Here is a 13,511-nt window from a genome sequence, read left to right on the forward strand (position 1 = left end):
TAATGAGTTTATTATTAAGGATATGCCTACATATACATGCAAGAAAATCCGCTTCGCTGTTGAATAGTGGGATTCTTGTTTTGCCATTCAAACCTTGTTACAAAATTGGACTTCATTTTTCTCAACATCAAGAATTAGTTTTCAGATCTTGCCATCTTTTCCCAATTGACTTGTCATTGCCCAAATTGGTCAGAGATGGAGAATTACAACCTTGGGGTGCAGTGTTGGAACAAGTTGTATTCTACGGGTAAAGCAAAGCATCCCCTGATCAATGGATCCACTCAAAACTTTGCAACTGTATGTGTCCATTTGTGAATGATGGTGGACAATTAAAACAACTAAGCTGGAAGATGGTAAATGTGCCCACCCTTAATGACGGATGAAAAAATTTAGCTTGAAGAATTTTTAAGCATCTTCAGCTTGAAATTACAAGTGAGGAATCCATTTCTTCCTCTTGGCTGAGGACTCCATTATATTAGCAATAAAATAAATAATATAATGGTGAAAGTTCTCAGCAAAACTGGCAGCACTTCTAGTGAGAGAAACACAGTGGACATTTTCAGGTTGATGACATAAACATGAATCTGGCGTAGGCCAGTTGAACGAATATCCCACGAATATCCCAATTCTATGACATAGATTTGATGTAACTTTGGTCAGAGCAGTTTTGACAACTTGTAAATAAAAATTGAGCAGCGTCTTTCACATTTTTGCTGGGCTTTGAGCTGTCGTAAAGAATCACCCCAACTGCTTGTGATTTTCACAAACCAATTTCAAGTAATGTTTCTGGCATGTAGGGGAAAAATAATATATTACTGGTGAGTAGGGTAAATGATGTTGTTAATGAAGAATGGACAAGACCCCCCCCCCCCCCCCCCCCCATTCCCATTCACTGCCGAATATGATTATTGAATTTTTGTTTGGCATTGGGTAGAAAAGGCTGAATTTTATTTTATTCACTTGTGAGATGCGGGTGTCATTAGCTGGTCAACTTTTATTGCCTGTCCCTAGTTGCATTTAATATTGTTTTCAAAACACTGATCCTTTGCCTCAAACACAGTTTACAGAAAGCTCTGGTTTCACATTACCACAAGTGAGAACTATAGAGTGAATGATAACCTTCCTGCAAAATCAAAATCTGTTCTTCTTCAGAGAGTTCATGAATGTAGGCATTCACAGAAGCAGAACAGCATAAGATGAGAGAATAATAGAAACCTTGGAATATTTACAAAGCTGAGGAATCCATTCAAAGCTTGATATGAACTTCTAAATCCTAGTGATGAAACTCATGTACTTCAAAAAACATTTTCAGAAGCTTGAATTTTTCTACTATCCACTTACCGCCTATCTGTATAGATTCAATTTTACAAGTTTGTTTTCACCTTCAGTTTTGCATATCTGTTCCAGCAGTCACTCTTAGCAATGGAAATTTTCAGCTTGTTCTAGGTTTATGTGATGACCTTCAATCAAAAGCTGATTTATCAAAATGTCACCAAAGGACGCAAAACCTATAGGAGCAGGAAAAGGAACCAATTCCACACAAGACTGTTCCTTTCTGATAAATCAGATATAGTTAACAACACTTACCCCATTTTGTCCAGAAATACAATGGCATGGTCACTTGAACCATTTTGTCACCTGTGGCAAGGCCTACACAACATACCAAAACAAAGTAGAACCATATAGCAGACAAAAGCACATGCACCCTCTGATGTTCTCAATGCTTTCTGTGCTTGGTTCAAGCAGAATGCCAGTGTCACCTATCCCCACAGCACTGGACATTTCCTGTCACCGCTTCAGACGTCGGTTCAGTGTTCCTGAAAGTCATTCCAAGGAAAGCAACTGGCCCAGATGAAGTCCCTGGCCGTGCACTTAGATCCTGTGTGGACCAGCTGGCGGAAGTATTTGATGCATCCATCAAAGTTTTACCTGCACATCCACTAATATCATTTATTGTATCTGTTGCTCCCGATGCGGTCTCCTCTACATTGGGGAGACTGGACGCCTCCTAGCAGAGCGCTTTAGGGAACATCTCCGGGACACCCGCACCAATCAACCAAATCGCCCCGTGGCTCAACATTTCAACTCCCCCTCCCACTCAGCGGAGGACATGGAGGTGCTGGGCCTCCTCCATCGCCGCTCCCTCACCACCAGACGCATGGAAGAAGAACGCCTCATCTTCCGCCTCGGAACACTTCAACCCCAGGGCATCAATGTGGATTTCAACAGTTTCCTCATTTCCCCTTCTCCCACCTTATCCTAGTTTCTAACCTCCAGCAACACGATCCCCTGACGTGTCCGGACTTGTCCGACCTGCCTAGCTCCTTTTCCACCTATCCACTCCACCCTCTCCTCCCTGACCTATCACCTTCATCTCCTTCCCCACTGACCTATTGTACTCTATGCTACTCTATCCCCACCCCCACCCTCCTCTAGTTTATCTCTCCACGCTTCAGTCTCTCTGCCTTTATTCCTGATGAAGGGCTTTTGCCCGAAACGTCGATTTTGCCTGTCCTCGGATGCTGCCTGAATTGCTGTGCTCTTCCAGCACCACTGATCCAGAATCTGGTTTCCAGCATCTGCAGTCATTGTTTTTACCTGGCGGAAGTATTTGCTGACATCTTCAACCTCTCCTTGCTACAATCTGAAGTCCCCACCTGTTTCAAGAAGTCTGTCATCATCCCAGTACTAAAGAAAATATGTGCAATGTGCCTCAATGATGACCACCCAATGTCTCTGACCTCCCATAATCATGAAGTGCTTTGAGAGGCTGATAATGACCCATATTAATTCTAAAGAGAAAGTGAGGACTGAAGATGCTCAAGGGTCAAAGTTGAAAAGTATGGTGCTGGAAAAAACCAGCAGGTCAGGTGGCACGGTGGTTAGCAAAACTGCCTCACGGCGCCAGCCTCACGCGACTGTGCAAACTCCACTCAGACATTCTCGTGGGTTTCCTCTGGGTGCTCCAGTTTCCTTCCACAGTCCAAAGATGTGTATTGGCCAAGGTAAATTGTCCACAATGTTCAGGGATGTGTAGGTTGGATGCATTAGTCGGGGGTTAAATGTAGGGGAATGGGTCTGGGTGGGTTACTCTTCAGAGGGTCAGTGTGGACTTGTTGGGCCAAAAGGCCTGTCCCCGCACTGTGGGGATTCTATGATTCTATGAGCATCCTCGGAGCAGGAGAGTCAACATTTCGGGCATAAGTCCTTTCTAGCTTCCTCGCCTGCATCTATCCACTGCAATTTGCCTACTGGTGAAACAGGTCCACAGTGGATGCCATTTCCCTAGCCCTATACTCCTTCCTGGAATATCTGGATAACAAGGACACCTCTACATCAGGCTCCTACTCATTGACTACAGCTCCACCTTCAACACCATAATCCCGACCAGACTAATTTCAAAACTCCATGACCTTGGTCTCAGCTCCACCCACTGCAACTGGATCCTTAGCTTCCTGACCCACAAATTGCAATCAGTGAAGATAGACAATAGCATCTCCTTCCTGATAATCCTCAACACTGGTACCCCACGAAGATGCATTGTCAGCTTCTTACTGTACTCCTTGCACACTCACGACCGTGTCGCCAAATTCCATATGAACACCTTCTACAAGTTTGATGATGACCCCACTATTGTAGGCTGATATCAAATGTTGAGTCGAAATACAGGAAGGAGATAGTGGTTTTGGTGTCATGGTGCAATGACAACAATCTCTCTCTCTCAGTGTCAGCAAAACAAAAGAACTGATCATTGATTTTCGTAAGGAAGGAGGACACGCCCCTATTGAAATCAATGGAGCTGAGGTGAAGAGGCTCGAGAGCTTCAAGATCCGAGGAGTGACAATAACCAACAAACTGCCCTGGACTTCCCACATAGATGAGATGATCAAGAGGTGCAACAACACCTCTACTTCTTCAGCTGCTTAGGAAATTCAGCATGTCCTTAAGGACCTTCGCCAACTGTTACATATGCACCATGGAAAGTATTCTATCTGGGTCAATAATGGCTTGGTGCAGCAACTGCTCTGCCCAGGACTGTAACAAACTACACAAAGTTGTGTGCATTGCCCAGAACATCGCAGAAGCCAACCTTCTATGTGTAGACTTCATTTACATTTGTCCTTGCCGTGGAAAGGCTGCCAACATCATCAAAGATCCTTCCCATCCTGATCATGCTCTCTTCCAACCTCTTTTGCCAGGCAGAAAATAGAGAAACTTGAACACATGCACAAATGGTTTCAAGAACAGCTTCTTTCCTGCTATTATTAGACTGCTGAATGAACCTTTCGAATTTCAAATAATGATGCTCTTGCTTTGCGCACCTCCTATGAAACTGTAACCTTACATACCCCACTCTGTCTAAGTATCCTGTGATCTGTTTGGCTTTGTTTGCTGTGATTTGCCTGTACTGCACGGAAAGCAAAGTTATTCACTGTACTTAGGTACATGTGACTACAATAAGTCAAATCATCAAGCACTGTGTGCTTCAGTGAATATTTTTTTCCATTTGGTAATACTGAGAAAAAAAGGTGCATGTGACTAGAAAACCTTTTCTTTCAGCCTTCTTTACCCTAGTCTGTACTTGATCTCTCTGAGCATTGTGAACAACTTGCCTGGATCAGCTTTAGCTAGTTTTTTCCTTCATTGAGTTAATTTTGAAATCTTGAGTGACTTGTCTAAATAATTCTGCAGGGTTAACTCAGCAGTATGTGACCTATGCAGCTTAATGTTCAATCCTAATGTAATCGAGCATTCTCGATCAATTATGGTTAGTGGGTGGAAAATTATTACTGTCATCATTTTCATTGCATTTTAGCAGCAGGCACTGAAGTGTATATATGTGGGCATCTAGTGAAGACCAGACTTAAGTTCAGTTTTTGTAAAGGCATATAAAGATAGCCAACACACATGTTCTTTCTATTGTGTATCGAATGTAGGAGGTATCAGTGGACCTCTGGCAATTATGGGCCCCAGACATGGGCTCAACAAGACATTGATCCTTTGAGGTGAAGATGAAGAAAGGGAAAAAAATGCTTTAAGAAAGAATCCATATATTTTCAACTTGTACCTAATACCCACAAAAATTTTGATTCACACATTGAAAGGGTCATAATAATTGACTAATCATGTATAAAGCAAACAGCTAGTTCGGCTTAATGTGCACATGTAATGCACCAATAAATTTCAAGTTTCTGTGTCAAGGAAGTGTGCTTTCACCAGAGACCAGCAGGCGGAGCTATGCCTCAAGTAAAACTGAAAATGTCATTTTGGCTGGACTTGATGGAAACAAACTTGCACTTTTCACAACCATCAGAAATCACAAAACACTTCGCAACCAATAAGATACTTTTCAAAACAGTGCCACAATTGTAATAAAAGAAGCATAGCACACAACAAATCCCCCAAAGCAATACCTTTTCTTGTGTTTCTGACGGAGGAATATATATTGGACAGAATGTGTAGGACTTAAGTCCACAGCTATTTTAAATAACAAGGGGATGTAATGCTTCTGCCTCAGCGGACAAATGAGACCTTGGTTTGACGTCTTACCTGAAAAACACACATTTGACAGTGCAGCACTCCTTCAGTGCGTTGTCAATCTTGATATTTTTCATGCGTTGCATCTGGAATGACTGAGGACAAAAGCCCTTTTTTCTCACATATCTATGTTGTTCTTGTAATATATAAAAAGAATTTTTATTTAAAATTATAATGCTGAAAGTCAATGAACTGTGTCTATGTTAATGGCTTACGGGAATATGATTAGATTAGATTACTTACAGTGTGGAAACAGGCCCTTTGGCCCAACAAGTCCACACCGACCTTCTAAAGAGCAACCCACCCAGATCCATTCCTCTACATTTACCCCTTCACCTAACACTATGGGCAATTTAGCATGGCCAATTCACCTAACCTGCACATGTTTGGACTGGGAGGAAACCGGAGCACCCAGAGGAAACCCACGCAGACATGGGGGGAATGTGCAAACTCCACACAGGCAGGAATTGAATCTGGGTCTCTGGCAGTATGTCAAGGTTGACAACGCACTGAAGGAGTGCTGCACTATCAAATGTGTGTTTTTCAGCTAAGACGTCAATATGCAGTTTATTCAAAGAGAAAAGCAATGTAAAACTAGCAAGGTGAATAAGTTGAAGTGAATAAATTATTGCTGGAATGTTGTGACTCACATATGAAAATATGATCAATTAAGCCATGGTTGACACACAATGTGGCCAAATACTTAACTTTTTAGCAGATACAATCCACAAGAAACTGACTTCAGAAAGAAACAATCTTAACAGGCTTCTGCATGGCTCTTGAGAAAGAGGGCAATAAATGAATATACTTTGCATATGTGCATTTAACAAACGCAAACAATGCAGTGGAGATACCGAAAATGCAAAAGGATTGATCATGGCAGCATACCTAGGATAACTTTTTAAAAGGCAGCAGTACAAGGTCTTTTTAAGCAAAGTAGCACAGTACAAAGGTAGAAACAGACGAAGACAATCAGAACGAAAGTTGCCCATTCGCCCTACATATCTACTCCATCATTCAATGTGATAATGGCTGAGTATCCACCTCAGTACCCTCTTTCCACTTTCTCCTCAAACCCTTTGATTCCCGACCAGGACAGCACTGATATATGTGTGGTTGAAGCAGTTAGGGTAGCAATTAGGGTAACTATATCGAATTACTTCCTGAAAACATTCAATGTTTTGTCATCAACTGAATTCTGGGGCAGAGAATTCCATAGGTCACCACACTCAGGCTGAAGAAATTTCTCCTAATCTCAGTTGTAAGTGGCCCACCCTGTGCCCTTAGACTGTGACCCCTCATTCTGGGCTTCAACATTTACTGCCAAAAATGTGACAAGTGCCTTAACTGGATACTAGTTAATGTTAAATGTTAATGAAAATGTAGTTCTGTATTTCTTGATATCTGTTTTCTTCGTAGGTGGGTGTTCAAACAGCTATATGACAAGGGACTGGTCTACAGAGGAGTGAAAGTTATGCCATTTTCTACTGCATGCAACACCCCTCTCTCTAATTTTGAATCACATCAAAATTATAAGGTAACAGTTAATTTCCTAATTGCTTTTAAAGATGGCTAGCATTATTGCAGCAGTGTTACTTCTAGTGTGGGTTTTGCAGGCTGCTTTAGGTGGTTATTTGTGGACTATCATTCTATTTCTAACAGTTTAACTCTTGTCGGAAATGGTTCTTATTGAAACTTAAAATTGGTGAAACATTCAGTGATTCAAAAATAATTCTCAATCCCTACAATCAAGTAATTTATTTTTGCTATACAAGCAAGAGCGATCCATTGCAATCCTCTTTGGCTGAGGAGTAAATCCAAATAATAGGACACAATTGCCTCAGTTGTTGCAGATAAACCCATCTAGGCAAAAGCTGTTTTCTTAGTTAATCTATCTGCTCAGACATGACAGCATTAGAGCCAAGTAGTAATGCTACCCTAATTGCTTCAACCCCCCCCCCAGGGCTGTCTTGATGGGGAAATTGATGCAATGAAAATATCCAAAGGAGCTCTGAACATTTCTGAAGGGACCATAAACATAGTATCAATTTACATATGAACAAAACATTTGAAGTTAATACATGGGTAAATGTCCATCTTGCATAAATTTACCTATATGAAGAGTCAAGGGCCAATAATTCATCGAAGGAAATTGTCAATTTCTTCCTCTTCAGTTGGGACTAATCCGATATATTGCAGTGTTTGTATCTCTGCAGGTGACCCTTCTGCAGAAGACAGTTGACTTTATGTAGTGCTTGCATTTGTGGGGTACAAACTTATATAGTCAAGTGTTTATTAACAAAGTAGTGGTTGACTAAGTTTTCTTTGTCCATTGAAACTATTAACCACTTTAAAAGAAAAATGGCGAAATTGTGATGTTTTTCAATAGGAAGACTACTGAGAGATAACATGAAATATAGTTTGCAATTCTAAAGTATGCAGGAGCTGTGTGCCTTTGGGGTATATGTGCAGCATTAGTTGACAGGATGGACAGGTTAAAGAAGTGGTTAATAAAACATATGGGCTACTAATCCTTATAAATAAAAATTAAAACTAAAGTGGGCATTGTCTTACCAGACCATATAAATATTACTGTCATTAGTGAGTTGACTTAACTTGGTCACCAGGTGTCAGGCGAGGGAAGAGGTTGAAAAGAAAATTCTTCACAGTAATCTCTGCTGATGTGGGAATTGACATCACGCTGTTGACATCACTCTGCATCACCAGCTATCGAACCAACTGAGCTAGCTAATTAAATAAATGTATGGGATTGAAAAGCACTGAGGTTCTGATTAACATTTATGAAACACTGAATTCAGGCTCAGTTGGAATATTGTGACTCCTCTGGGATCATCACTTCATGATGGTATGGAAGCTTAGAAGTGTGCAGAAAAGAGGCAAATGGTTGCGGGATGGTGAACTTCGGTTACTTGAAATGATTGGATGAACTGGTGGTGTGTTTCTTGAAGAGCAGGTTGAGAGGAAATTTGATGGAAGGATTCAAAATCATGGATGATCTAATCAGGGGACATAAAGAGAAACTTCCCTTGAGCCAGATGGTGGAGAACAGGATGATAGGTATAAAGTAAATTACAAAAGATATGAGGAAAACATTACGACAGAATGAGTGATTAGGCACTGGAACGCATTCACAGTCTGGTGATGTCAAATTCTGTTGTGGCTTTCAAAAGAAAATTGGATACACACCTGAAGAGAGAAAATTTGCAGGGCTGCAGGAAAATGCCAGGAATCAAATAGCCTCCTATGCTATGCCATTTTATGATTCCAAATGTATGCTCAAGCTTACCAAGTACACAATTCTGATGAAAGGTCACTGCACTCAAAGTATTAACTCTGTTTTTTTCTTCACAAATGTTGCAAGACTGAGTTTCTCCAGCACTTTATTTTTGTTTCGGATCACCAGCATCAGCAATTCTTTGCTCTATTTTAACTTAGTCTTTTGAATTTTTTCTTTAACTTTTTAGCCAGACCCAACTTGAACGTCATTAATTGTTTGGAATAAGTAATCAAATTTTCTTATCATTCCTTGATCTAGGTAATTTTAAGCATGTTTTCAATTATAGTGTCAGAGTTCAACTTTTACAGGAAGCATATGTGTAAGAAGTAGTTGAACATAATTGTCCCTAGTTGTAATTTTTGAAACAAATTATGCTTTATATTTCATTGTATGTAGGATGTTCAAGATCCTTCTGTTATTGTGACTTTTCCACTGGAGGAAGATGAAAGTGTTTCCTTGGTTGCTTGGACAACAACACCCTGGACCTTACCTAGCAACCTTGCTGTTTGTGTCAGTCCAGAATATCAATATGTAAAAATCAAAGGTAAAATTTGCTCTAAATCAAATTATGGCCTGTTTAAAATCTCAGCTATATATTTTAAGTTGTTTATTGTTCTAGGAAATTAAAATTGCAGATCACCATGGCTTTGCTTATCAGTGAGTCAGAGGTTATTCTTTGGTAAAGAATGATATGCACTGTACGGTGGAAGAGGTTTGGCTCAGTTAGCTGAACGGTTAGTTTGCGGAGCAGTGTGATGCCAACAATGTATGTTCAATCCCCAAATTGACTGAGATCACCATGAAGAACTATCTTTCTCAACCTCTCCTGTTGCCTGAGGTATGGTGCCCCTCAAGTTAAATCACCACCAGTTGTCTCTTTCTGATGAGAGAACAGTCCCATGGTCTGGTAAGACTATGGTAACTTGACAGTTGAAGATTTTCAGACATTCTAAGAGATCTTGGAGACTGTGAAAATAAATGGTCCTTGAAATATAAATAGTTTCCTTCCTGACTTCCTAGGTCCATTACAAATTGCTTGACATAGTCAGCTTGCTCATTTTGAATGAGTTTTAAGTCGGTGATGTTAGTGAAATTCTGTTACCAGCAAATGCCCTTGCCGTATTCAGCATTTACGTTAAAAATCATCAAATATCCTTTTAGGCAATTTTGTGCGTTGTTGCATCATTCAGAATGGTGATCTATCTACCCAGAAGAAGAGTGTGGAATTCTAACACTGATGACTGCAACTTCTCTATCTCCCAGAAATCATGACTCTTTGTCTGCCATCCTGGAAAACATAATCATTGCATATTTTTTGCTCATGAATCCTTTCTGAAACCGACTGGCTCTGTGTACCTTCAGTCTCTGATTGTATGCCATCAATTGCATCCCTTTTAGTTCCCATTTTGTATAAGCCAATTCCGCTTGATTTTTAATAGCTGTTCCTCACCAGCCCTCTGCCTTAGCTGGGTTGATTTGCTGCAACCCACCACAGTTTTAGAGAACTAAATATCCTTCTCCTCACACTTCTCTGCTGCCTAAATGTCATACTTCACCTTTTCTTCACCAATACTGAGTAAATTTCACTGTCCATCAAACTGCACTATCTCGTGTGCTTCCCATCCTCTTTCTTCCTCTAGACCTACTTAACTGAATACAGACCTTGTTCTTAATTTTCTGTGATTAACTCTTCCTCTATTTTAAAGATTCACATCCTAAACTTGTACTCATTCACAGGATGTAGCCATCACTAGCTCACTCACTATTGCCCATCTCTAATTGTCCTTTAAACGGTTGTGGTGAGCTGCTTTCTTAAATTGTTGCAGCTCATATGGTGTAGGAATACCCACACTGCAGCACAAATTTGGCCCTAGTTCCAAGTCAGAATCACGTAAAGGAAGCTTACCATTATTGATATCTTGCAAAAATGAAAGAAGGGTTGACTGTTTTACGTGAAAAAGACAAGAAATAGTCAAATTTAGGAGAGATTAAACTGCTTTGCCTCAAATAAGCATATATAGGTTCAGCAGGTTTATCCGGGGTGTTCCTGCAAAGTTGAAATTGTGTAATCTTTCCAAGCTGATTCTTTCATGTTCGTGTTTTGTTTCCTGGTTGTTTTGAAGGTTTTAAGGAAAGTTAATTGGTATGACAGTTTTAAATATTTTTCAAAACATCAGTAACCTCTTCTGAGATGCCGAGATTACTTGAGCTCTTCCCCGCTTTTTGGTTTTCTCTTGTGTACATGAGTTCAGTTGTCTTAAAGTATTTATAGAATCACTACAGTGTGGCAGCAGGCCATTCAGCCCATTGAGTCCACGTCAACCATCCAAAGAGCATCCCACCCAGACCCATTCCCCTACCCTATCTTCATAACCCTACATTTCCCATGACTAGTCCACCTAACCTGCACATCCTTGGTCACTATGGGCAATTTAGCATGGCCACTCCACCTAGCCTGCACATCTTTAGATTGTGGGAAGAAACCCATGTAAACACAGGAAGACTATGCAAACTGTTCAGAGCTGAAAAAAAGTGTCTTAAACTGCTTCTACTGTTCAAGGACACAGGATAGAAAGAGTTATTTGAGTAATAAATTAGAGTTAAGTTAGGATTGACAATTTACTTGATCTATCAAGTCAAATTTCACTCACATCTACTTGTTATCACCTGCGATAATAATAAAATATCAAAGACCTACCACATTAACTGACTTTCTTTCTCTATGTGTGCTGCTGGATGGCTGTTTTTCCAGTATTTTCTGTTTTTTTGTAATTCTCTATCATCCTGTCTCGGTGACTATCTTGGATGGTCTGTCATCCATGCTTGGTTGTTATCACCTGTGACTCTTTAAGATTCAAGCTCCATTTCCAGCTTATGAACAAAAAAATTCAAGGTTGATATTTCAATGCAGTATTCAATGAACATTGCACAGCAGTGCCACTTTTTGGATGAGAGGGCAAACCAAAGTCTCCTCTGCCTGCTTGGATATAAAAGATCCTGTATTCAGGAAGAACAAGAGAGTTATCCCAGGTATCCTGGCCAATGATATCCCTTTGTCAATGTCACCAAAGTAGATTATCTTGTAATTATCCCATTATACTGTGTGAATATTAACTCCATAAAATGTACGAGCAGAAATATGCCATTCAGCCCATTAGGTCAGCTCCACCATTCAATGAAATCATGGCTGATTTGATAATCCTCAACCATACTTTGCTACCTTTTCCCTATAATTCTTGATTTCCTGACTGATGAGAAAATGTGTCCATCTGACTATGCCTTGTGGTCCTGGACTTTGCTATAAGGGGAAACAACTCTCTGCATTTGCCCTTTCAAGTCCCCTAAGAAGTTTGCCTGTTTCAAGAAAGTTGCCTCATTTTTCTAAATTCCAATGAGTACAGGCTCAGTCTCCTGAACCTCTCCTTGTTAGACAGTTGCCCCGTACCTGATATCATGGTAGTGAACCTTCTCTGGACTGCCTCTAGCACCAAACTATCTTACCTTAAATAAGGAGTTCAAAACCATTTACAGTATTTCATCTGCGGTCTGACTAGTATCGTGTATAATTTTAGCAAAACATCCTCCCATTTATATTCCATTCCCTTTGAAATAAGACCAACATTCCATTGAACTGAGATGTTGGCTTTTCTGAATTATGCACAAGGAGTCAACTTTGTAAATGTTTAATTAATCACTTTGTCTGTAGTTTTCTGAATATTTCTTTTAATAATATTCAGCTCCTCTATTCACAAACTTGGTGAGAGAACATTTAGTTTCCTCATCCAAGTCATCAATGTATATTGTAAATAATTGTGGCCCCAGCAGTGATCCCTCGCTCAGTTACAGATTGCCAACTTGAAAATGCCCCCTCATCCTAACTCTCTGTCTTGTATTAATTAGGCAGTCCTTGATGTATTGCAAGTATTCTAGCCTCGCCACTGAACTCTTCTCATTAAGTAATATGCAAATGAAATACTGTAAATGGTTTTGAACTCCTTATTTAAAGTAAGATAGTTTGGCACTAGAGGCAGTCCAGAGAAGGTTCACTAGCCTGATATCAGGTATGGGGCAACTGTCTAAATGTCTTCTAAAATTCAGCATCTACTGTTGCTTCTTTATCCTGCTTGTTACCTCTGCAAAGAATTCTAGCAAATTCACCAGGCATGATTTCATCTACATTAGGTCATGCTAGCCCTGTTTAATCGAACTATGAAATGCTTGTTTCCTACTTTACAACAGTTGGTATTTCAATCCTTCAGTTGGTATTTCATTTGTTAGAAAGTGCTTTGAGTCCTTCGATGATCATGAAAAGCACCGTATAACACCTTGTTTTTCTTTTAAAATGTTACCACTTTTGTTGTCTTCGTGGGCATTGAACTATTTCCAACTTCATATCCACTCCATCAGAAAGACAAACTGTCCTCCTGTTGCACCATTGCCCTCTGCCCCTGACCCAGCGAATCCGCTACTGGAACTATTCAGTACTGAGGATTATTCTGTTGTTTTCCTGGGTGGCCTCTCACCTTCCATCATCTGAAAGCTTCAGCACATCTATAATTTGACTGTTCTTATCCTCCAGTTGACCTTTCACTTCTGTTCTTCTAATCCACCCAACTGGCTCTTCATTTCCCCTGTAATTTCTCTCACAAATCTCCAGTTTAAAAATTCTCACTCA

General features: G+C 40.2%; 1 protein-coding gene across 4 annotated transcripts in view; it reads left to right on the forward strand.

Annotated features, from left to right (window-relative positions):
* iars1 (isoleucyl-tRNA synthetase 1) overlaps positions 1 to 13,511 on the forward strand; it is a 186,242-nt gene that overhangs the window by 30,830 nt on the left and 141,901 nt on the right. For all 4 annotated transcript variants that reach the window (XM_043707895.2, XM_043707896.2, XM_043707897.2 and 1 more), the window contains 2 exons: positions 6,958 to 7,075; positions 9,233 to 9,380. In XM_043707895.2, coding sequence (XP_043563830.2) covers positions 6,958 to 7,075; positions 9,233 to 9,380 — 266 coding nt within the window. The remainder of the gene's footprint in view (positions 1 to 6,957; positions 7,076 to 9,232; positions 9,381 to 13,511) is intronic.

Source organism: Chiloscyllium plagiosum, unplaced genomic scaffold (assembly GCF_037043375.1).
Source record: "Chiloscyllium plagiosum isolate Xiang-an unplaced genomic scaffold, Cpla_swu_hap1 HiC_scaffold_14, whole genome shotgun sequence".
NCBI classification, from domain to species: Eukaryota; Metazoa; Chordata; class Chondrichthyes; order Orectolobiformes; family Hemiscylliidae; genus Chiloscyllium; species Chiloscyllium plagiosum.